This window comes from Dipodomys ordii, unplaced genomic scaffold (assembly GCF_000151885.1).
Source record: "Dipodomys ordii isolate 6190 unplaced genomic scaffold, Dord_2.0 Scaffold93, whole genome shotgun sequence".
NCBI lineage: Eukaryota > Metazoa > Chordata > Mammalia > Rodentia > Heteromyidae > Dipodomys > Dipodomys ordii.
Window position 1 is genome coordinate 2956555 of NW_012267309.1, and position 25403 is coordinate 2981957.

Here is a 25403-nt window from a genome sequence, read left to right on the forward strand (position 1 = left end):
CAATTTATAATTAATGAATGGATTAAGGAAGTACCCATGAATGAGTAACAAAAATCAGGTGAAAGATGATCTACCTGAAGCTGATTGCATCCAATGGCCAGGTCATAGAAATAAAGGGGTTATTATAAGTAAGGTCATTTGGAAGGCATCAGCCAAATCAGAAAACAGTTTTTCAAATCCATATCTGAACTAGTGAATATCAGGAAGAAAAAGAATATGTTATCTAAGAGAGGTTTTTTTTTTTTCTTTGCAGCACTGGGATTGAAACCAAGGTCTTGATAAGCAAGTTTTCTGCCACTTGAGACCTTTTATTATTGTTTTTTGTTGATTTTGAGAAAGCGTCTTGCTATGTAACTCAAACTAGCTAGAACTATGTCGTCCAGGTTGGTCTCAAACTGGCAATACACCTGTCTTAGCCTCCTAAGTGCTAAAATGACAGGCATGGCCATTCATTCCCAGTGAACAGATTATAAAAGAACCCAATATATATTATAAATTTACTTTGGATGTTGACTTAAATCAACTGCAAAATGATGTATTTGTGACAAATGGAGATATTAGATGAGGAATTTTTTCAGATATGATATTAAAAATGTGGTTACTCATAAAACTGACTTTACCAGTTAGACATGTAATGAATTATTTACAGGTGAAATTACATTATATTTGGGATTTAAGTTTAAATACTGCAGTTAAAAAAAATGCAGCTGCTGGGCGCCAGTGGCTCACACCTGTAATCCTAGCTACTCAGGAAGCTGAGATCTGAGGATAGTGGTTAAAAGCCAGTCCCAGCAGGAAAGGCTGTGAAACTATTATTTCCAATAAAACACCAGAAAACAGGAAATGGTACTGTGGCTCAAGTGGTAGAGCACTGTCCTAGCTGAATTGCTCAGGGACAGCACTCAGGTCCAGGGTTCAAGTCCCATGATCAACAACAACAACAACAGCAACAAAAAATGCAGCTACAGCTGGTCGCTAGTAGCTCACATCTGTAATACTAGCTACTTAGAGGGCTGAGATCTGAGGATTGTGGTTTGAGCTAGCCCAGGCAGAAAAGAACCTGTGAGACTCTTATCTCCAATTAACCACTCAAAACACCAGAACTGGTGCTGTGCTTAAAGTACAGTACTAGAGTAGAGTACTAACTAGCCTTGAGCAAAAGAGCTCAGGGACAGCACCCAGGCCCTGAGTTCAAGCCTCATGACAAAAAAAAAATGCAGCTACAGAAGTTGATAAATGGAGTAAAGGAACTTGTTGAAAACAAGTAAAGCTACTTGTTGAAGCTGGACATAGTGTCGTGGTTCACATAACAATTTCTATTTTTGGGGTAACTTTGGAATTTTCCATAATAAAAGGATTTTTACAAGCAGGTTCTTAAAAAAATTGCCAAAATCTATCCTCTGAAACTTGACAAATGAGTTAATCAGTGGAGCTTGGCCTTACTTGATATAATAAACATTCTTCTTTTCTTACTAGACCTACCATCAACTTTACTGGAGCTCCATCTAGATTATAATAAAATTTCAACTGTGGAACTGGAGGACTTTAAACGATACAAAGAACTACAAAGGTAAAAGATCCCAAAACTTTAGGTTAAAAGAAGTAGCCTATATGATGAAGATGTTAATGAAGCATTTCAGAGAATGTGCTTGAGGACTGTATTCATTAGAGAAAACTTGAAAGAACCACCATCCCTATGGCCTATGCTAATGGGAAAGGCAAATCCTGTGGACAGAAGAAAACAATCACATTACTATTTTTTTCTTTTATAAAGGCTTAGAACAGATAATTTTTCAAAAGAATGGTAGGGGATGGTTTGTCCTACACTGAAAAGGTTGCTGAAGCCATGTAACACGTTTTCATGAATGTATATAAAAATAGGACAGACTTATATTCTAAGTGGGGTTGTATTATTTTTCAGTGAACTCTACCAAATCTAACAAGCTAAGAATTGATGCATTATTTTTTTTTCCAATCATTTTTAGGCTGGGCCTCGGAAATAACAGAATCACTGATATTGAAAATGGAAGTTTTGCTAACATACAACGTGTAAGAGAAATACACTTGGAAAACAACAAACTTAAAAAAATCCCTTCAGGGTTACAAGAGTTGAAATATCTCCAGGTAAAGCATCCTACTTGTGTTTGGTAGATATGAGCACTTTACATTTTATAAACACAGTAGTAGCCGGGCGCTGGTGGCTCACGCCTGTAATCCTAGCTACTCAGGAGGCTGAGATCTGAGGATTGCGGTTCAAAGCCAGCCCGGGCAGGAGAGACCATGAGACTCCTATCTCCAATAAACCACCAGAAAACCGGAAGTGGCGCTGTAGCTCAAGTGGTAGAGCGCTCGCCTTGAGCTGAAGAGCTGAAGGACAGCGCCCAGGCCCAGAGTTCAAGCCCCACAACCGACAAAAAAAAAAGAAACACAGTAGTGTATCTCTAACAAAGATTAGCAGGCAGCAAGGGTAATTGAAACATGATGACTTTTCAGGTTGCATGAGATGTTTTACCAAGTAGAAGAGTATTAGGATAACTGTTTCTAAACATAGTTCACCCAAGAAGCTCAGAACCCATTTGTATCCACTTTCACCTATTGAAACTGCTGAGGTTATTGTGGCAAAGTTTCTAATAGAGCCAAGTTCAACTTGCTGCACCTTTCAAGGCAGGGCTGGCTAGGAAACCAAGGAGGGTCATCTTGTTCTAGAAACCTTTCACAAGGCAAAGCAAGAAGATTAAGGTCCAGATTTTTTTCACTATCAAAGTAGTGCTGGATTAGAAGTGTTTTTTCAAATGGTAAAGAAGAATACATAACTGCAAGTCATCATTTGCAGCATCACATGTTCATATTACACAAGGTACCGCTCATTGGTAGAATGCTTGCTAACTCTTTACTGACAGGAACCACAGGAAGTGAAGATAATATTTCACACATAATTTAGGACTTTCACAACTTCTATGATTCTCCTCTATGGCTTTCAGTTTAAGAAAGCTCTACTTAAACCCAATTCTCTTTTCACTTAAGCTTACTTTTCTCACGGGCTTTTCTTGCGATGTAAAGCCCTAATCTTTCAAGAAGCAAAAGACACTGAAAACAAAATGGCATTAAATACTCTGCTTATAGATTTCTTTCAGGTCTTTATTTTATTGTGGGGAGAAGGGGTTCAGACAGGATCTATGTAGCCTAGGCTGGTCTGGAGCTGGCCAGGTTCACAACCCTTTTGCCTACATCTTCCTAGCACTGAGAATTACACATATATGAAACAGAACTACAGTAGAGAAGAACAAAAGTCACAATTGTTCCAGTCAATGAATATTCACAGCCTAAACAGATTCATGCCTCATATGTTTTACTTGATGCCTCCTCTGTGCTTTGGTAAACCCCAACTTGCTCTGACAATGAGCAGTAAGGAAACAGAGAGGAACATTACCTGGTACAAAAATCCCAGGACAGATAGAGCACAGAGGGGAGATGAAGACAAAACATGAACATTTTAGTACTGCCTACAGTTTTCATGATTGGGCTTATATTGTTTTTGTCAAAAGTGAAAGCAGAGTCTAGAGGTAAAAAGAATCAAAACTAGTATTGTAATTTTGCAAGCAAAACACTTCTGCTTTTGACTAGGCCAACAATGAATCAGTTAAGTAAATTGCTTTTACTTTCAAGAAATAGTACTACTGCAATAAAAGACCCAAGAAAAAATAGAACAGCTATTAATAGGAATAAAGGAAACTTCTTATATTCACTATTCTTTATGAGTAACAATGTTAAGACTATAAAACTGGGAAATAAGGACAAGTGTGGTGTCCTATAATCCTAACTACACAGGAGGCTGAGATTTGAGGATCTTGGGTGTTAAGCCAGGCCAAGCAGGAAAGTATGAGATATTCTTATCTCCAGTTAACCACCAAAAAGCTTAAGTGGTGGTGTGGCTTAAGTGGAAGTGTGAGAGTGCTGTGCTAGCATTGAGCACAAAAGCACAGTGACAAGCCAGCTCTAATGGCTCATATCTGTAATGCTAATTACTCAGGAGACTGAGATTTATTTGAGGATCATAGTTCAAAGCCAGCCCAGGCAGGAAAGTCTGTGAGAATCTTATCCCTAATTAATCACCCTTTAAAAAAAAGAAGAAGAAGAAGAAGAAGAAGCCAGAAATAGAGCTGTGATTCAAGTGGTAGATGCTAGCCTTGAGCAAAACAGCTCAGGGCCAGGCCCCAGGCCCCTGAGTTCAAGCCCTGAATTGGCACCAAAAAGCAAAACAAAGTTGATATATCTATTGGTGCAAAAGAAAGATTCAGATGCTCTAATACAAATATATATGTCAGATGTTTTTTCTGTAAAACATAAAAATCAGTTCTATATCTTTAATAACAGAAAATGCTGTTTCTTTGCATTTATAGAATGAGTCAAATTCTTGAGAGCATTGAAATTAATTCTTCTGCCCATTTCTAATATTTTTAAACAAATATAAATATGGCATAGAAGTAACTGTGCAGAAAGGGAAAAGTGGGAGAAGCAAAGTGGCCAACCAGACCAGGCAGTGTCTCTCAGCCTGAGTTCCATTCTCCATAATGCATCTTCAGGACACATATTTGTAAATTATGTGAGCTTCAGTTCTATAAGTTATATAATGTGTAAATGAATATATCTATTTTACATGAAAAATATAGGCAAACCATTGTTAAATAAACAGATGAATAAAGCCATGAATAAATGATAACCATAGCCACTCACACTGGTGTACAACTATATTCCTTGTTATGCAGGAGGCAAGGCAGGAGGCTCTCAAGTTTGAGGTCAGCTAGGGCAACTCAGCAAGACTGTCTCAGAAATTAAAATATCAAAGAGTCAGAAAGAGTGAAGGGATGAGTACATGTCCCAAAAGACATGTACTCATTACCTGACTTACATAACTATATGCTACCCCTCTGTAAATCAGTTTTATAGTAACAATTAAAAACTAAAAAATATTTTAGCTGGGCGCTGGTGGCTCACGCCTGTAATCCTAGCTACTCAGGAGGCTGAGATCTGAGGATCGCGGTTCAAAGCCAGCCCGGGCAGGAGAGACCACCAGAAAACCGGAAGTGGCGCTGTAGCTCAAGTGGTAGAGCGCTCGCCTTGAGCTGAAGAGCTGAGGGACAGCACCAAGGCCCAGAGTTCAAGCCCCACGGCCGACCCAAAAAAAAAATTTTTTAAAAAGAAGTGGGAGTGTAGCTTAGTGGTTGAACAGGGGAGCAGAGGGAGATAGGAAAGAAAAGTTGACTTAATAGAATGTGTTTCTTTTATATTTTATTTTAAACTTAGTCTTTTTTTCCCCTCTTCTTTAACAGATAATCTTCCTTCATTCTAATTCAATTACAAAAGTGGGAGTGAATGACTTCTGTCCAACAATACCAAAGATGAAGAAATCTTTGTATAGTGCAATAAGTTTATTCAACAACCCAATGAAGTACTGGGAAATACAACCTGCAACATTCCGTTGTGTGCTAAGCAGAATGAGTGTTCAGCTTGGGAACTTCAGAAAGTAATAATTAGTAATGTCCATTGAGTGTGTATAATTCAACATTTTTTTACATTTGGAAAACTTGAACTTGACTAATAATGGTGGTATAATATAAGCAAAAATTTATCCCAAGTGGTAAATGACAAAAAATTTCAACAGAATTTTGCCAAACTATTGATATACAAGGATTAACAGAAATAAGCATCTATTGCAGTTTCCTTTTGCATACAAATGATTTTATATAAGTATCTTGCTTGAATATTCCTCTTTCAATAAAAAAGACATTCATTATTTAACCATTTGTTACCAAGTACATTAACAGAATTGTACTGTAAATGAAATGCTTGACTTAGTAACATTTGTGCTGTCTCATTTGCTGTTAGAAAACCAAGACTGAAAAGGACAGCTATATGAAGAGTAGTCTATTCTCTTTAATAACTTGGATAGTACTGTAATATTTCTAACCATATTGAAGTATGGTTCAATATAATCATATTAAAATTCTCATGTGTAAGAGCCCATCTTTTATGATTAAAATCTTAGGCAGGCACCAGAGGCTCACACACGTAATGTTAGTTACTCAGGAGGCTGAGATCTGGAGGATCATGGTTCAAAGCCAGCCCAGGCACAAAAGTCCATGAGACTCCATCTTCAATTGACTAACAAAAAGCTAGGCTGGAAGCATGGCTCAAGTGACAAAGCACTAAGCAAGCAAGCAAGCAAAGCAAGCTTGAGATAGTGATTACATACCCCAGTACCAGCAAAAAGAAGCAAACAAAAATAAACAAATGAACTCTTAGAATATAACTTTCAGTGTGCATTACCAACTGAATAGGTCACTTCATAAGAGCTGGTTTGGGGACTATTAACTATAAAAACTGTTAAAATGGGCTGGGAAGGTGGCTCAGTGGTAGAGTGCTTGCCTTGCATGCATGAGACCCTGGGTTCAATTCCTCAGCACCACATAAGCAAAAAAAAAAAAGAGAAAAAAGAACTGTTAAAATGCGTTGTAAGAGTTTATGTAAAATCTGTAACTCATTTTTCATGATCAGTTAGTATAAGCTTTTAGTAGCATGTCAATTGTTAGCTTATGTAACGCTGTCACCTCAACTAGGAACATATTCAGGATGTCCATTTGGAAGACTTTGCTTGGAAGCATCTTGATATCTATCAAGTCTACAACAATTTTTATCCTCAAAATCAGACTTGTTAACTGAGAATCATACCTGGCTTACCAGAAAAGGCAGAGTATCAGATTAAAAAAATAAAAGCTCAAAACTGTGCAAAAATTAAAGAGTAATTTATGTGTTCTTTATTGGTATTCAACATAAAATATGTACAATTGGAAATTAAGGGAATCGTTAAGATACTAGTTTGAAGTATTCTTAGATTTATTTTTTCTTCTCCCACTCAAAAAATTTAATTAAAAAAATTTGTATGTAGGGCTGGGGAGGTGGCTCAGTGGTAGAGTGCTTGCCTTGCATGTGTGAGGCCCTGGGTTCGATTCCTCAGCACCACATAAGCAGAAAAAGCCAGAAGTGGTGTTGTGGCTTGAGTGGTAGAGTGCTATCCTTGAGCTGAAGAGCTGAGGGACAGCACCCAGGGCTTCTTTAAGTGAGAAGATTACGACTGGCAAAAAATAAATAAATAAATAAAAATTGCATGTAACATTTTTAAAGCAACATTAATGTTTATCCTCCATAACAACACTAAAACACAACATGTAATTCCTGCACTATACAAGAGATCATCTTTAAAAAGAAATTTATTGTAAAGGTGATGTACAGAGGGGTTGCAGTTAAGAGTCAGGTACGGAGTACATTTCCTTTTGAACAGTGTTACCCCCTCCCTCATTCTCTTCCAGTTTTCCCCCTCCTGGCATCCCTCCCCCTAGGTTGTATAGTTCATTCCTACATAGTGTCTATTGAGTCTAATTGAAGAATTGGTTCATCCTTTGTCCTTACCTCAAACAACCTCAAAAATACTCTTAGGAGAGAATCAGATTACAGGTGTAGGGGTGTGTGAGAGTGCGTGTGTACAAGGACAGAATTAGATTACAGGTATAGGTGTGTGTGTGTACACAAAGAGGAGAGGGGGTTGGCTATCAAGGTTAAGAAGAGGTAAATAAGGAAGGTCTCATTTTTCAAAGCATGGTTACTCAACTTCAGCATGCACTCCGGGCCTCATGTTTGCTCAGCTTTTTTGCCTACTGATAATGCTCTATCATTTGAAATATGTCTCCAGCCCAGTTTTTTATTGGTTAGTTGGAGATGAAGACTTGCAGACTTTTCTGTCTAGGATGGCTTTGAGAGACAACTCTTCCAGGTTGAAACGTCCAGAGTTGCTAGAATTAGACACGTACACCACAGCCTAGTTCTTAACTATTTTTAGTAAAAGTTTTATCAATAAAATTCACAAAACTAGAAGTGTGACTCAACTGGTCCAGCATCTGCTTTGAGTAAGAGATAAATTTCACATATAATTCAACCATTTAAAGCATAGTTAAAAAAATTAAAGCATACAATTCAATGGTCCTTACTGTAGTTAGAGTTGTACACTCACCATAATTAATACTGGAGCATTTTTATCACCACAAAAACAAGCCATATAACCATCAAAACACTATCCCCACTCCCTTCCTGGCAAATCTATGTTCTACATGGAGGGCTCATTCTAAGGCTTCTTATGCACTTTTTAGTTTTTGTCCTTTGATTCAAAACAGGTTTTAATGATGACATCTAGTTTATTTTACTGCTTGAACTTTTGGGTCACAGAAGAAACTGCTGCCTAATCCAAGTTCACAAAATTTTTCAACATGTTTTTAAAGCTTAATAGTTTAAACTCTGATGAGAGCTTTGCTCTATTTGTAAGTTCTGTATATGGCATAATGCAAATAGCACCTTTGGGCAAAGCAGATCAAATGTGGAGATATACATTTATTATCCTACAGTATTAGGCCTAAGACACTAATTTTGTAGTATACATCGCTGTCGATTTATTGTATCTGTTCTTGAACTTCAAATAAATGAACTCATATATATAAATCTTTCGCTACTATTTTCGTTTTAAATTTTTAAAATTTTTATTTTTTGGTGCTGGTACTAGGCCTTGTACTCTAGATTGACTTTTTTTTTCCCCTGCTAAGACTTGTATATACCACTTGAGCCACATTTTCACTTCTGGCCTTTTATTGGTTAATTGGAGATTTAAGAGTTTCTTGGATTTGTCTGCTCAGGCTGGCTTTGAACGTAAATTCTCAGATCTCAGCCTCCTGAGTAGTGAGGATTACAAACATGAATAACCAGTGTCTGGCTTCTTTAAGTGAGAAGATTACAACAAATTTGGCTGTGTAAATCTTAACTTCCTTTAGATTTTACAGAGATGAAAATCATTAAGGATAGTCTGCCTTACACAGGGGAGATTATATGTACAAATAGAAGAAAGTAAAGTACAGAAATGGAAGTAAATGGTCAAACTAGTTTAGTAGCTTGAATGTAGTTTGAATGGTAGGTTTCTGTTGATTAATTGAGAGTCAGCTACTGTTAGAAGAATAAGTCACAGTCTGCTAACATATCAAATTAGGTTACAATTTACACATAAAGTTAGGTTATACTAACCATGTAAGGAGATACTTCCTTTAACCCAAACTGGAATATGTATAGAAGCTTTAGACTAAATTTAATATGCTAAAAAAATGACATATGACATACATCTATAATATCATGTGTTATCATTCAATTCTTTTTATTGTTGAATAGTACTTACCCTTTCTAATACTGAGGGTCATTTGAGTATCACCAATTGTGGGATATTGTGAATAAGCTATTACAAACACGTTTCTACAAGTCTTTTTTTAGGGCTCATCAATTCATTTCCATAGGGTATGTATAGGGTTTTAACTATTTTCATTTTATTCTCTTCTATTTCCCATTAAAAAAGATAATATCTCAGAGTATCCTCCCTCCCCCCACCCCCAACAAGCATACTAAACTGGTCAAGTTACCCAATTTTCACCATGGGAGGGCGGTCTTATTCTAATATGCCACAGAAGTCTGCAAATAAATACAAAGCAAAACAAAGCCAAATATTTTTACTTTCATACTGTTGTTACTAATCATATTTTAAAAAATTGGAAAATGACAACTGACTAGACTGCTAGACTAATAAAAAAATTAGAAAAACAAAGGGATGGAAATTTGAAAATTGGACAAGCAGAATGCTATATATACTTTTAAAGTATGTAAGTCACTTCATAATATTAGAAAATCTTTATGATGATGATGAAAGAACAGCATTTACTCATCATACTATATATCAATAATGTTAATTACAATGCTAAAATTCCCAGTTTTTGAAAATGGCTTTTTTATATATTTGCTTCTATATTAATAAAGTATCTGTGGAAAGACTTGGCAGAAAATTGTACTGTGATTCAGGTAACTCAGATGTTTAATTAAGGATAAGAACCTCTTATTCCACCTTTTCCTTCTTTCTCCTGTTTAACCATCTAGTTACTGTGTTTTCTCAGTGATACTATACTTATGTACACACACACACAAATAATTCTTGGATTGGTATAGGGTCAGTTTTCTAGGGATATCACAAACAGGCAGGATATTAAGAAACTATTCAGAAAATAGAGAAGAGGATGAATCATGGAAGTTACTGAGAGTTTAGCCTTAAGGGCGAAATCAAATTTGTAGTTATTTACAACTGGAGTAAGATGAAACCTAGAAAATAAGCAGGAGTTATTTATCAAGGAGACTGAGCTGTGAGGAGCCTCAGCATTCTCAGTAGCAGAAGCTCTTATAAAAGTCTTAGCAAGGCAGGAATATGGCTATGTAAAGCTAATGGAGAGAAAAGTGTGGGCATATACAAGGTCAAATCTTCTCCATATTTGAAAATTAATAACGAGAATTAACTTATTCTTCATTTTTTGACCAATAATAATTTGTATATATTTATGTGTTACAGTGTGATATTTTCATACATGTATACATTACATTAATTAATAGGATTATTAGCCTAATAATTAGCCTAATTATCATTTCTTTGTAGTGAGAACATTCAAATTCCTCCCATCCAATGATTTTAAAATATACAAAATGAAACAGCACTGGAGGATATAAAGTATAAGCACTGTATAATCAGATTAATTTTTGTATAAAATAAGAAAATGGGATGAAGAAAGTGTATATAAACACAAGGAAACTAAGTAAGACCCTATTTAGAATATCTGAGTAAGACCTTACTCAGAATATCTGGATACTTTAACGACAAGACATGGACAGATTAAAAAAAAAATCTGAAGCAGGGTACAAAAGATTTAGAAATGGGTCCAATTAAGAGAGGGTCCAATTAGGGGAGAGGAGACATTTGAATCAGTGCTTCTGCGTGTTTTCACAACACTTGGGGCACTTCTAAGAAGTGGAAGTTCCTAGGCCCTTTCTCTGAGAGTCTGGTTTCCTAGGTGTAGAATGTAGAGATGCTAGATCTTAAGTTTTTAACAAGCAGCTCTAGCAATTCTAGACTTGTTATCACACACTGAAACTTCTGGCTTGTATAGGACAGAAGTGTGTGCGTGTGTGCGTGCGTGCATGTGTGTGTGTGTGTGTTAACATATACAGAAAAAGTACATGAAGGAAAAGCAAGCTGCTCCTCAGATCCCTGTAGGGGGCAGATACACAAAGCTGTGGACTGTGTTTGCTGGGCAAATGTGACATTTAGTGTTCAGATAGTTCCATAATGCTGCCCAAATGGCCTGCTGTTAGAAATAGCTCATTTATTAAGTGTTATATTTACCTTGCAAACATGGTTCCTAGTTAGAGGTGGTGGTAAATTATCTGCAGTCCCAGCTATTTGAGAGAATGATGTGGGAGAAGTTCCAGAGCCCATAAGTTCCAGACAGGCTTGGGCAACATAGCAAGATCCCATTTTTAAAACAGTATTATTCTAACCACACATCTACCTTGATGCTGGTGCTCACTACCTTGCTTTGATTCTTGTCTTTCACTTTTGGAAAACAACATGGCTTGCTCCCTCACAAAATTCAGACCTAAGTATCTAAATTATATACATTATCTCAAATACCCTTTATACTTAGTGCTGGTATTGGGGCTTAATTCAGGGGCTGGGCTCTGTCCTTTGGCTTTTTGTGCTCAAGGCTAGTGTTCTACCACTTGGCTCACAGCTCCACTTCTAGCTTGTTGCTGATTAATTGGTGAATAGAGTCTCATGGACTTTCCTGCTCTGGCTAGCTCCAAACCAAAATCCTATCTCAGCCTCTTGGTTGCTTACAAGTGTAAGCCATCAGTAACTGGTTGGAATCCTCTTTTTTCTTTTTGTCGGTCGTAGGTCGAACTCGGCTTGGGCGCTGTCCCTCAGCTCTTCAGCTCAAGGCGAGCACAAGCCACTGTTTGAGCTACAAGCCACTTCAGGTTTTTCTGAGTGGTTTACTGGAGATAAGAGTTTCACGGACTTTCCTGCCCAGACTGGCTTTGAACTGCAATACTCAGATCTCAGCCTCCTGAGTAGCTAGGATTACAGGCATGAGCCACCGGCGCCCAGCTTTTCTTCTTATTTTTAATGAATAGATTTTGTGTTTTTTTTTAAAGCAATCTTGGGTTCATAGTAAAACTGAGGGCAGGCACAGAACTGAACCAGATCCCGCTGAGTGTTTTCTTCTTTCCTTTTAGTACTACTCTGTTGCTCTAGCTCTACTTTGCACTTTCCTACCCTAGTTCTCTTAGAATCAGTCATTTTTCCAAAAATCAGCCATGGTACTGGAGTAGTATTAGAAACAAGAAGTCTTGCAGTTTTAAAGCAAGGACATATACATATACACTAGTCCCTTTATACATATATACAACTATCCCTGTATGTATATTTAGCTAAACATGGATTCATACTGCTGTGTCCAACTCTTAATTCATTAACACCTGAAGCATTCACACCACCTGCTCTTGCTTATCTATAACGCTGCACTTCAAAGTGTGACACTTGGTTCCTATCATCCATCATACAATAATTGCTCCATTCAAGTTTATAGTTAGAGCAGTAACCGAACTAGTAATCTGTACCCCTTTGCCTCATTCTTTTTTCTCCTTCTATCCTTCTACATTGGCTTATGTTCTCCACTGGAAAAATGTTTATTTTTCGCTTTCTTCACTATGATAACAGAGTTTTTCGTTGCTGAGACCTCAGCACCTAAAATTTTATTAACGTAGGTCCTCTATGAAAAGAAGTTGAATGAATGAGGACTTGTCATACCTATTACATTAATTCATCAGGTTAGAGGAGGGCCTTTCCTAAATAGCACTATGCCATTCTGCTTTGAGAAACTATCGACTTCAAATTATAACATAAGCTTAATTATACTATATAATTACACTTTTCACCAATTTGTCCTACTTTTCTAACCAACTGCTACTATTCAAACCTCCTAACTAAATCAGTGATCACCAACTAGCACTCACAGCTCCTATTTTTCTTGAAGCTCTGATTCTACACCATCCACTCCCTCATCCCAATCACTGCCAACTTAGACCTCACAGGCACTGTCAAATTATTTAAAACTTTTAGACACTTTTGATTGTATATATTCTAGTTATTTACCAATAAATCTTTTTTTAAACGTTTGTTGGAAACACAAACTATTCTAACTTCAAATCACACATTTCATTAATTACATAAAAATTAAATAATTGGTTTTAAATTAATTTTCAAGAGAATTATAAGGGAAAGTAATAAAAAAAAAACTTTTGGAAGAACACAGATGTGTTCTCTTTTCCTTAGTGTGGAAGCTTGAGGTTTAAGAACAAAGACACTAACAGAAAACATATGGGAAGGATCGGTAACAAAATGGAATCCTGGCCCAAATGTGGTCTGCCACGTTTTACATACCAATGTCTCAAATAACAGACTAGAATTTTATAATACCGCCAAAGCATCATTTGAAACACTGAATGCTTTTTTTTAAAATCTGAAATATAACAAAATAAATCTTGTGTGTTCTTTGTAAAGTCTTAATGGAAAACACTGTTTTTGAGGAACCAAAAATGGACTCTTGGATTTACTTTACCTTATTTGCTCAAGCTTGAAAGAATCCCCCCAAATGAACTCAGTATCATCTGCCAAAAGACACAGCTAACTCTGTTTAAATATTAGCATTAGCATGAAAACACGCTCGCTCGTGCTCTTGCTCTCTCTCTCTCTTAGCATTTAAAGCAAGCTAGTGAGCTGTTATTTTTAAGGAGAATAATTCAGTAAAATAGGAAACTTTCTAAATCTGTAAAGTCATTGACTACTGGGCAATGGAAGCTTTTCATTTGCTTATGTTCAATACTATAAAATTATCTTCTGTACAACAATTATATTGAGTCCAAGGCATTGATTTCCATAGCCAAGGAATTCATTTTTCTTTTAAAGGTCATTAGTAGGCATTCTATATTTGGAAGGAAGATGAATACAGGGATTGACAGAAAAAATAATTTAAGTCTTAGTATGAAAAAATTCTATCTTTAGTCTGAGATTACAATGACAATCTACTGCATTACAAAAGAAATAAGCCTGATGTGAAATACCGTATTTCTGACTTCTTGTTGTAACAAAAGGAAGCATTAATGTGGTGCTAGAAACCCAGGGACTAAGGACAATTTTGAGCTCCACCTTAAATTTGCTGAGACACTGGGCTCCAGGTCACAGTGGATTTTAATGTGAAGAATTCCTTGGCATAAAAATGAAAATAAAAACAGTAATCAGTACATGTTGTTTCATTTAGTTCTGTTTGCCTTTCATATTAGAGGAAATTCTTACCACACCTCAAACCAAAATTAAGGGGAAAAGAAAGAAGTAAACCACATAAATCTTACCAAGAGTACAAACATCTTAATTTGAATCCACCAAGTTTTGTATAATGAAAAGAAATACAGAATTTTAATTCAATCCAAGTGTTTTCCAAGCAGATTGTATTTGCTTAAATTGCTACAGTAATTCAATGGACAGCCCTGTCTGGACACAGAGTTACTGTGAATTTTTAAGAAACTCAGTTAAAAAATTTAGGAATTTCTGATTCACTCAAAGGATTTGCAAACTCATCAACTCCTGAAAGCTAAAGCAATTTCTACAGGTATGATAAAATAATTTTCAACCTTTAAAGAACTTATTCCTATTGTTAAAGGATATTGTATTTGCTTAGTTTTAAAAGACTGCAAATATCATAGTGGCACAATTTGGGGAGACAAAATACGGTTAAAGCTACATTAAAATTTTGCTTAGACAAAAACTCAGGGAAGAAGATAAGCAGAGTAAGATTAAATTTCTAACTCTAAATTACCAACCAATCTTATATTAGATTTTCTTTTAAGTAGGGAAAGATCCTTCTCATGCTAAAGAAATCAATCTCTTACTTTGAGGGATCTGTTTTTCATTCTCAATTTTAAATGGCAAAAAATGTGGTAAAGCTTTTTGATCTACAAATCTGGACCATGCTAGTGAGTATGGTTAGGGAAGATGGGCATTTGTACAAATTTCATGCAAGAGTTTCTCAAAATTTCTTTATCACTCAAATCCTGATATATAATGTTTTTGCTTTTACTTTCACCTCTTTAGGAAAGATATGAATATATTATCTGTCTAGTCAAGAAACTAGTTATTGGGCTTAAGTTGGTTAAGATGTCAAGTGTATTATGGCTAAAAATAATTAAGACAATGATATTTTAATATTCAAAGAATTTTACAAAGTAAAATTTTAAATTGTTTTGGATAAAATTTGAAATATATACTAATGGTTCATTTCTTTTTTTTTTTTGAGTGTTCACCACATCTTTATTAAGATAAAATACAAAATAGACACACCAGGGACAGACTTTCTGTTGGGCCACTGCAAGACAGGAACATGGGAACATTGATTTTGGCTGTCCTGAAAAATTAGATTTGCACTGCAGTTTAACTTTTCTAATGGTTCATTTCTTACATACTGGTCTCTATCGCATACTGATGAAATAATTACCTCTTTAAAATAGTAAAATGTTGCGATGTTTCTGTCCAGAACCAAGTATATCTGTTATATTAATAATAATTTAAACTAGAACCTGTCTTGATGAAAATATGAGTTTTCTTCAAGTAAGAGAAATGTTAACACATAAAAGCTTTTATTATATATGAAAAATTCACACTATGGAAACAATTTAAAATCTAGTAATACACAGACCTTTAGATTTTCTTTTTCACATATTTTTTCTAGCAATAGAACAGGTAAGTAAGGAATACAGTATATTATCATGGAGAAGTATTCAATAGACAAAGGTGGTTTATATAAAGAGACTACCATGTGTAAAAAATCAACATTACTCACAGCACTATTAACAAGATACAATCTGTACTTTATCAAACCTTGCATTAACTAGATCCTGTTAAAGATTAGAGGTCAGGAATGAGGGGTCTAATAGTAAGTTATACTGTTCTGCTGTGAGTTATCCCTACAGGGAAGAAGGCATAGATGTGGAATATGAAAAGCAGTCATAACAAAATGTGCAAAATTAGCAAATGTCTGAGAAGAGATTCATTACATAAAATGAAATTAAGATAATTGTAACGGGAAATTATCACGAGAAGAAACAGTAGATAATAGGCACATGGATAGAAATAGGCCAGATTTCATATCAGAAATATGCAGAGTAAAAGAGAAAACAAGCCAGCACTACAGAATCACACATGTAGAGGGAATGTTTAGTGTAGAAGAAAGATTGTTCTTTGGGGAAAGGTTTTCTTTCTAGTGTTCATAATGACCAAAAGGAGGCAAGATAAAGAATTTCTTTATTTTCAGAAAGGCTTTAGTTATGAGATTTTTTTAAAATTCTAAGTCAAAGTTAGTTATAATTAAGTATGGGACTAAAGATACCCAACTATCTTTTTATAACAGTAATCTGTTAAGAACAGATTAATTCCCAAAGATAAGATGGTTAATTGATAGTTGCTAACTGTCTTGAACACAATGATTAAATTCAGACTGAATGTGCACAAGCAACACTCTTTTCCAAGTTCATCTGTGTGGCAGAGCTCTTTGTGGCTTGGCCCAATGCTAGGGCCAGGCCCATCTCTGCCTCTCAGCTCACATCTTCATGTTTTAATAAGAAAGTAGACTTACAGAACCCAATTTCACTCGCTGCATTGGAACTGGAATAAAGTAGGACAGATTTTTTTTGGGGGGGGGGTTGGGGGGCTTGAACTCTGGACCTGGGCACTGTCCCTGAGATCTTCAGCTCAAGGTGAGTGCTCTACCACTTGAGCCACTGCACCATTTCTGGTTTTCTGATTGTTAACTGGAGATAAAAGTCTCTTGGACTTTCCTGCCCGGGGTGGCTTTGAACCCCTATCCTCAGATCTTAGCCTCCTGAGTAGCTAGGATTACAAACATGAGTCACTGGTGCCTGTCTTTGGACAGATATATTTTAAAGTTCACTGCTATACTAAAAAGAGTATAAAACAAATAACTTGAGGGTCTGAATGGGATTGGGACAGATGGGAGAGAACAATGGATGGGGTAATTAGGATGTACTGTACTCATAATGAGACCTGGTGAGTTGAAAGCTCTTTGTACAACTATTTAATGATAATAAAAAAAATTAAAAAGAGGCTGGGCGCCAGTGGCTCACGCCTGTAATCTTAGCTACTCAGGAGTCTGAGATCTGAGGATCACGGTTCAAAGACAGCTGGGGCAAGAATGTCCGTGAGACTCTTATCTCCAATAACCCACCAGAAAATCGAAGTGGTGCTGTGGCTCAAGTGGTAGAGCAGTAGCCTTGAGCTGAAGAGCTGAGGGGCAGTGCCCAGGCCCAGAGTTCAAGACCCATGACTGATAAAAAAAAAATTTAAAAAGAGTACTGGAAGTCCTATAAAACCAATGAGCATTAAATTATAAGCAAGATGTTATCAAGTGAATAAAAGGTATAAACATTTTTATACTAGTAGCTCATGCCCATAAACCTAGTTATTCAGGAAGCTAAGATCTGATCACCTCAGTTCCAAGCCAGCCTGGGCAGACAAACCCAAATGACTCCTCTTCAATAATTGGCAAAAAGCTGAAGTGATGCTGTGGCACAGTGGTAGAGTTCTAGCCTTCAGCAAAAAAGCTAAGCAAAGAGTGTGAGGCCTGGAGTTGAAGCCCAATTTCTCCCTCTCCCTCCCTACCCCCCCACACAAATATTTATACCCATTTTTCTAATGTTCCATCATCTAGATTAAATGACATTTATAAAAGACGTGACTTTCCTAAGAAAGATCCAACCACTGGGCCCCACAGTACTATCTGTCCCTGCTATAAACTATATGGTCATCTGCCTTAGACTAGGGTTCATTTTGTGGGTTTTTTCCCTTCTAAATTGTTTACTCTTTATAGAGAGGACCATCTCTCCATGCTTATTTATTTCCGTGTTTCCTATCAACTTAGCAGAGTGCCTCACAGAAAACAGTTCAAGACAATTATAAACTAACTACAAATCAAACTCCTAATACTTATAAAGCACATCATATGCAGCCACTTATATAACTCAGCAAGTAATGAGCACGCTCCTGAACACTGACAGGGATCTTCCAGCTTAGCAGTATTGGCCTGCTTTGAACACAGTCCTTTGGGATGAAATTATATACTTTGTTCACACCATTATCAAAAAATAAAGATCCCAGCTCAAATACATTAATTCATTAGGTTAAAATTGTGTATTATTTAGGAGAGAATTTAGGCTCTTTAGATTATGGTTTTAATAATCTTCTTTTGCTCCTTCATCAGTTAACTCCCATTTCTCAGACACTTTACCCTTGGCTGACTCTATTTTGGAAATAATCATCTTCATTTCATTCATTCGGTGAGAATACTAACATTTCTTCAAAGTCTATGCCAAATGCAATCCACCATCAATCCCATGGAAAATAAAACACAGATCTAATATATTTGGCTTTGCAAAAATAAACTTCATGAGTTTCAAAATCATATTCTATTAAAAAAATGAAATCATTGCCATTTTGGCATTTTTATTGCAGAAGGAATAGATATAAGAAAATAATAGGGATGATTATTTAATCCTATTTTTCTTAATTTTAAAAAAGCAAGGTCATTAATAATAATAATGAAAAATGATGTTTTAGGTTCAAGAGAAGAAAGTAAAATCAGTATTCTAAAAGAAAGGGAAATGGAATGGGTAGACTACTGAAAACCAGCCAGGTACAATTTGAGGTTGTGTTCAAGAAGTGACAATTTAAAAGAAGTGCATGAAATTATACGCTGATGCCTATAAACTCATCTAATTGGGAGGCAGACACAGGGAGGACTGTAAGGCAGTCTAAAATTAGCAAAACTACATCAACTAAAAAGTCAGGTGTACTGGTATGCGTAGGAATCACTGAGAGGAAGATTACAGTTTGAAACTGGCCCTGGGTTCAACATAACACTCTCCCTGAAAAACAACTAAAGAAAAAAGGGCTGGGGTCATGGTTCAAGTGGTAGAGTACCTGCTTAGTAAAAGTGAGGCACTGACTTCAAACCCAAGTACTACCAAAAAAGAAAAGTTGACAGTGAGGCCCATCTGCTTGATTGTTTTTCTCTAGCCTATTCACCTGTGTGAGTCAGGCACAGAAGGTAGGAAATTACTGGCGTCTTCCAGGTGAAAGGAGTAGTGTGCTCAGGGAGTGTGCAAATGATAATAGGAATGAACCATGGGATCTAAGTTAAAGGAAAGTATGGAAAAAATAAGAGGATCAATACATTTCAAGAGGATCAATATAGTTCAGGTTTTACTGATAGAATTATTTCAGTTGGAGTTAAAAGACAATTGTCAGATTGTGAAACATTCAAAATTGAGAGAATGAGGGTATTGTAGTAATGGTAATGAGCAGGGCCAAGGCACTCAGGCATGGGGAGAATTAATTGACAAATCATGGAATAGAAATGGATTTTTACTTTAAATAACAGCTCATATATGGAACACACAGATTTACATTCTATAGATTTTTTTCTTTGGAGCAAGAAGAGAAATAAAAAATTCAGATCTTGGGCTGGGAAGATGGTTGGTTTTTGTTGTTTTGGTGAGTGGTTCTGGGATTTGGCACTCAGGTCCTCACATTTGCTAGGCAGGCATTCTACCAGTGAGTCACAGCTGCATCCTTTCTTTGCAGTGATCATTTTGACATAGGTCTTGTGTATTTTCTGCCCAAGGTCCATGCCTGTGCCATAACTTGCCTATTTTATGCTTCCTATAGTAGTTAGGATATGAGGCACATACCACCACACCCAGCTTTCATCCTTTGAGATGAAGACTCACAAACACTTTTCTCCCCAGGCTGACCAGGAACCTTGATTCTCATGATTTCAGCCTCCTAGGTCACCATACCCTCCACTTCCCAAACAGGTATGATTACAGGTGTGACTCACAAGATGTTTCTTAAATAGGTTGTTCCAGAAAATGTCTCAACTAACTGTTTTTCTCAATTATACTTATGATAAAAATTAGGAAATATCATTCTAGATAAATAGGAAGATGACTCATTTCATTAATACAGTGCTGTGTTAGGATATCCATTCTCCCATGAAACCTTGGATGAGAAGGGTAGAGAAAAATGGTCTCAGAAAAAAAATGCTCACACCATCAATGTGCTTCTACTGGATATTTCATATGTTCCTAACTACCTAAATGAGATAAGCAGATATAATAGATACAAGATAAAAGTAAGCAGAGAAGATAAAGCAGGCAAAGTATAATGTAAATATCATTGTCCTTTCCTTCCTTCCTACTTGCCCTCCTCTTTCCTTTCTTCCTCCTGACAGTGTTTCACTATGTTGCCAGACTGATTTTCAACTTCTCAGTATCTCCTCCTGGATTCCTCCTCTTCCCTCAACCTCCACAGTGTCTGGGATTAGAAGCATATGACATCATGTCCAACAATTGCAATTCTCATTTTATTGATAAAGAAACAGATATATTAACTGACAGGAGTGAAATGCAGGTTATCAGGGTCCTTATCAAGGGCCTAATCTACCCTTCTATAGTTTTAAGTTTTAGCAAAACCAATGTTGTCTATGAAGCCTTCCTTCCTTACAATCTTTCATACAATGATCTTCTGCTATATTTCACTACGTATATGTCTTCTCTGATCATCCACTAGGTTTAAACTCCTGGGAAAAATACAGTGTGGTTTTAATAAGTGTATATATAGGCCTTAACTCAAAAATATTAGTAAGACTGCACATAGGCTCATGCATATAATCTCAACCGCTTGAGAGGTGGAAACAGGAAGAATACAGTTTGAAGACAGCCCAGGGCAAGATCTTATTGAGACTTCCATCTCAACATAACCTAAGCATGTTAGTATGCTCCTGTAATTCCAGCTATGAGGGATGAGCGTGTGAATAGGCAGAAGGATCACTGTCCCAAGCTAGTCTGGGGTGATGGAAGGGAAACATAAGACACTACCTGAAGATAACTAAAAAGTCAAAGGGTCAAGTGACAGGCCACCTGCCTAGCAAATGCAAGGTTCTGAATTCAAACTTCAGTATTTCCAAAAACATATTAGAGGAAAAAATTAAGTCAGGAGGAAAAATACAAAGATTAATCTACTAGGAATGACAAATTGGTAGGATGTAAATGCTGTGTTATTTGATCATTAAAGGGAGTTATTCTGGCTGAGATAGAGACAAAATAATTAGATTCTAGAAACTGTCTTCTGAGTAAAATTTGATGCTGCAAATAGGCTTGAGGAAAAAACACAGTAAGACAACACGATAGCTATTTCTAAGTAGCTTATCACATGAAAGAGAGTATTTCATGTTCTTTCAAAGGGCAGAAGAGAGTATCATCAAAAGAAGTTGTAGAGAGGAGGACAATACTAATAATCCTTTGAGGTAAAAGTTCTCCAGTTACTTGTTAGTCATTCTTTTTATAGGTAGTGACCACCTCCAAAGGATAGAAACAGCATTTACAGTGGAGGGAATAAGAGCGCTGTTAAGTGATTTCCTTTGAGCATCATAATCTAGCTAACACAAACCTCGTCATTATATTCTAATAAGCAAAGATAACTGAGATTCTCTTAAAAGACAGTGATTATTTAGTAAAAAGTCTAGAACACCAGACTTCTGGCTATGGCTCAAAGCACTATGTGACTTAAAAAAAAATTCTACTACATTGCTACTTACATATTAATTTTGTTTTGAAAATCATTCTTCTAGGATACTTTTCTTATATAAAGATATAATACATTTCTTATAACTACCAATTTTATGGGAATTATTCTGAGTTTTATTTAGTTTTCTATAATATATTCTATTTTCTTCTTGCAATAGAACAAAAAACATGGGCTTTTTGAGACCAGTATATGTCCTTTTCCTCTTTTTTGGAGTCAAAGTATATTGCCAATATGAAATTTATCAATGGGATGAAGATTATGACCAAGAACCAAATGAGGATTATGAACCTGAATTCCAATTTCGTCAAAATGTTGAATATGGAGTTCCTTTTTATCAGCCTACTTTAGGCTGTGCCAGAGAATGCTTTTGTCCAACTAACTTTCCGTCATCTATGTACTGTGATAATCGCAAACTCAAAACTATCCCCAATATTCCGATGCACATTCAGCAAGTCTACCTTCAGTTCAATGAAATTGACGTTGTAACTTCAAATTCACTCATCAATGCAACTCATCTTAAAGAAATTAACCTCAGCCACAACAAAATTCAAAAAGTTGATTATGGTGTATTTGCTAAGTTTTCAAATCTACTACAACTTCATCTAGAACATAACAATTTAGAAGAGTTTCCATTTCCTCTTCCGAAATCTCTGGAAAGGCTCCTTCTTGGTTACAATAAAATCTCTACACTACCACCAAATGCAATGGATGGACTAGTAAACTTGACTATGCTCGATCTCTGTCACAATCACCTTGATGACTCCACATTAAGAGAGAAAACCCTTGCCAATATGGAAAAATTAATGCAGCTCAACCTATGTAATAACAGATTGGAATCAATGCCTCCTGGATTGCCTTCTTCACTTATGTATCTATCCTTAGAAAATAATTCAATTTCTTCTATACCAGACAATTACTTTGATAAACTTCCAAAACTTCATGCTCTAAGAATGTCACACAACAAACTGGAAGATATCTTGTATGATACTTTTAATCTTTCCAACCTCATCGAGCTCAACGTCGGACACAACAAGTTGAAGCAAGCATTCTACATTCCAAGAAACTTAGAACACCTCTATCTAGAAAATAATGAAATAGAAAGTATGTATTTAATTTACTATGCTGATCCCAGGGCTTGACCTTAAGGCTTGAGAGCTGTCCTTTAACTTCTTTGCTCAAGGCTAGCTCTACTACTTGAACAACTGGCTCCACTTTGGAGTTTTGGTGATTAATTGGAGATAAAGAGGTAGCTGAGCTTAAATTTCTTTCCTGCTTGAGCTGGCTTTGAACCACAGTCCTCAGATCTCAGTCTCTTGAGTAGCTAAGATTACCAGAACCCAACAAATTATTTTTAAAATATTTGATATTTAAAAGATAGAATCATTTACTGAAAGGGGCTGTTTTGAAGCTGGCTCAGGAAATGGCAGAAAACTGGTACCAGACAAAGGTGTATCATTAAGTTTATACAGTCTTTTCTATTAAATTTGACTGCCTTGAGTGCTGGAAAAAGTACTATAGAGTATGTGAAGAAATCTGAATACCCTGAGTAGTGAGATTTGGAATGTCTGTTTAAACAATCAGAAAGATAAATCCACATTTATTTAGGTAATATAAAACTCAGTTTCACTTCCTTCATTTTATTATTTAAGTAGTATAAAAATAATTCAACATAGTTCCACTTACAAGTATTTTAACGAAACTATTACATATAACATAAACCTCAACAAACTACAGACATAATAAAGGACTAATTTTTATTTGTATTTTCCAGATATCAATGTGACAATGATGTGTCCATCTGTTGACCCTTTATATGACCACCATTTAACATACCTTCGTGTGGACCATAACAGACTGAAGGAACCAATCAGTTCATACATCTTTTCCTGTTTCCCTCATATACACAGTATTTATTATGGTGAACAAAGGAGCATTGATGGTCAAATGATAGAACTGAAGACCCAAGTTTTCAGGAGATTTCAAGATGATGATTATGATGATGGGGATGATCATGAAGATCATGACAACACTCACGAGGGCCAAGCTGGGAGTGAAGAGCACTTTGACCCTCATTACTATGAAATTTAAGAATGACAAGAAACTGTATAGGTATACATTTATGATTTTATAAGAGCTCAGAATAATTTTAAATCTAATCACATATTGCTCAAAGTCATGTATCTAGAATTATATATTAGTAAAGATTAGAGTTTCCTTTAAGTTGTTGGGCAACCATATGATTACATGGTATTAGAACTTACTTAGAATGATACAAATCCTACAAACACAAACAAGAAACACAAGTGGGAATAAAAACAAACTAAACTTTAATGCCTTCTTGCACTTTTAAAATCGAGATATTGTCATGCTGAAAAAGAAAGCGTCACTTGTAATAACAGAAATTTTCCTAGGGCAGATGAAGGAAGTTGCCTTAGCAGTGAGGAGCTGGGAACTGTGTCCTTCTGGTCATTATGAGGATGTCTGCGTAACAGAAGGGGATATCAGTATTAGGAGTGGTCATTTCTTTAAGAGATAGTTTTCAGTGATTGTCTCCAGAAGAGCTTTCACAGTTGTATTTATGAATCCTCACCATGACATCTACCCCCTGGCTTATCACTCAAGAAGATAGAATGGTATTTATGATTTTCAAGAGGCCATCATATTACACATTCAAGACATATAGATTATGAAATCAAAAATTCTTAATGTGTTCCATTTTTAAGTGGGATTCATTGTTTTTCACTTATAGCTAATTAAACTAGAAAATGATCTCTGCTTTAGTTATCTAAAGACCTGTTAGTATATTGCTGCTATGTTCATAAGCCAACATTAAATTTCAAAAAATAAAGTTCTTAAAATATTATAAATTCCTTTGTTTTGGGACATAATACACCAGAAGCACCTATGCTTACTAGCCAGGGTTTATTTATTAGCTTTAAGTTTGAAGGACAATATTTAACATCTCTTAAAACTTAATGGTCGCTTACATTCTTTAATCTGCCATTTTGAAGCATTTTAAGTATGCCTTAGTATGAAGAGTCTGTTATGACTAACTCTCTTACTTTACCAGGCTAATAGTGAGTGAATGAGTGAGTGAGTGTATATGCGTGTATACTGAACTCAGAGCCTGGGTGCTATCCCTGAGCTTTTTTTGCTCAAAGCTAGTACTGTACTATCGGAGCCACAGCTCCACTTCCAGCTTTTTTGAAGTTTATTGGCGATAATTCTCACGGAGATTCCTGCCCAGGCTGGCTTTGAACTGCAATCCATAGAGCTCAGCCACTGGGGTTCTCCAGCTAGGGAGCCTCAAGATATATGACAACAGTTTGGTCAATATGCAATAACCAAATGTATATTTTTGGAAGTATTGTTCAAGTATGTGAGTCTTTACTTTTCTGGAGAGGTCAGTATAAAGTTATATCTTTTTATCTTTCTTTTATCTTTGAGTTCTTTAAATATTTAAGTTAGTAGCATGAACAAGAACAGAATAGTTACCTGTCCAGAGGGACAACCTTAACAGCACAGAATGAACATGAACAAAACTCTGCTGATTCATGTAACTGGCCCCACTAAACCAGAAGTATAGATGACTTAATGATGTGTGACAGATCAAGGGCAATGTGCAACTGTGATACCATAAGAGTCAAGGGTAAGAGTAAACACCAGTGGTATGAGTAAAGCACACCTTCAACAAAGACACAAAGTGTTAAAGTTCAGCTACTTTTTT

The 25403-nt window shown here is 36.1% G+C and overlaps 3 protein-coding genes across 3 annotated transcripts in view; 2 read left to right on the forward strand and 1 right to left on the reverse strand.

Annotated features, from left to right (window-relative positions):
• Positions 1–6099, forward strand: part of Aspn (asporin) — a 30330-nt gene extending 24231 nt beyond the window's left edge. Inside the window, exons 7-9 of the mRNA XM_013026409.1 lie at positions 1477–1570; positions 1986–2124; positions 5331–6099. Coding sequence (XP_012881863.1) covers positions 1477–1570; positions 1986–2124; positions 5331–5528 — 431 coding nt within the window. The 3' untranslated portion in view covers positions 5529–6099. The remainder of the gene's footprint in view (positions 1–1476; positions 1571–1985; positions 2125–5330) is intronic.
• Positions 1–25403, reverse strand: part of Cenpp (centromere protein P) — a 183444-nt gene that overhangs the window by 96768 nt on the left and 61273 nt on the right. The gene's annotated exons all lie outside the window — the stretch shown is intronic.
• On the forward strand, positions 14278–24489 carry Omd (osteomodulin). Its single transcript, XM_013026408.1, has 4 exons — positions 14278–14630; positions 21396–21401; positions 21834–22777; positions 23448–24489. The coding sequence occupies exons 3-4, from the start codon at positions 21844–21846 to the stop codon at positions 23762–23764; spliced, it is 1251 nt and encodes a 416-aa protein (XP_012881862.1). The 5' UTR covers positions 14278–14630; positions 21396–21401; positions 21834–21843; the 3' UTR covers positions 23765–24489.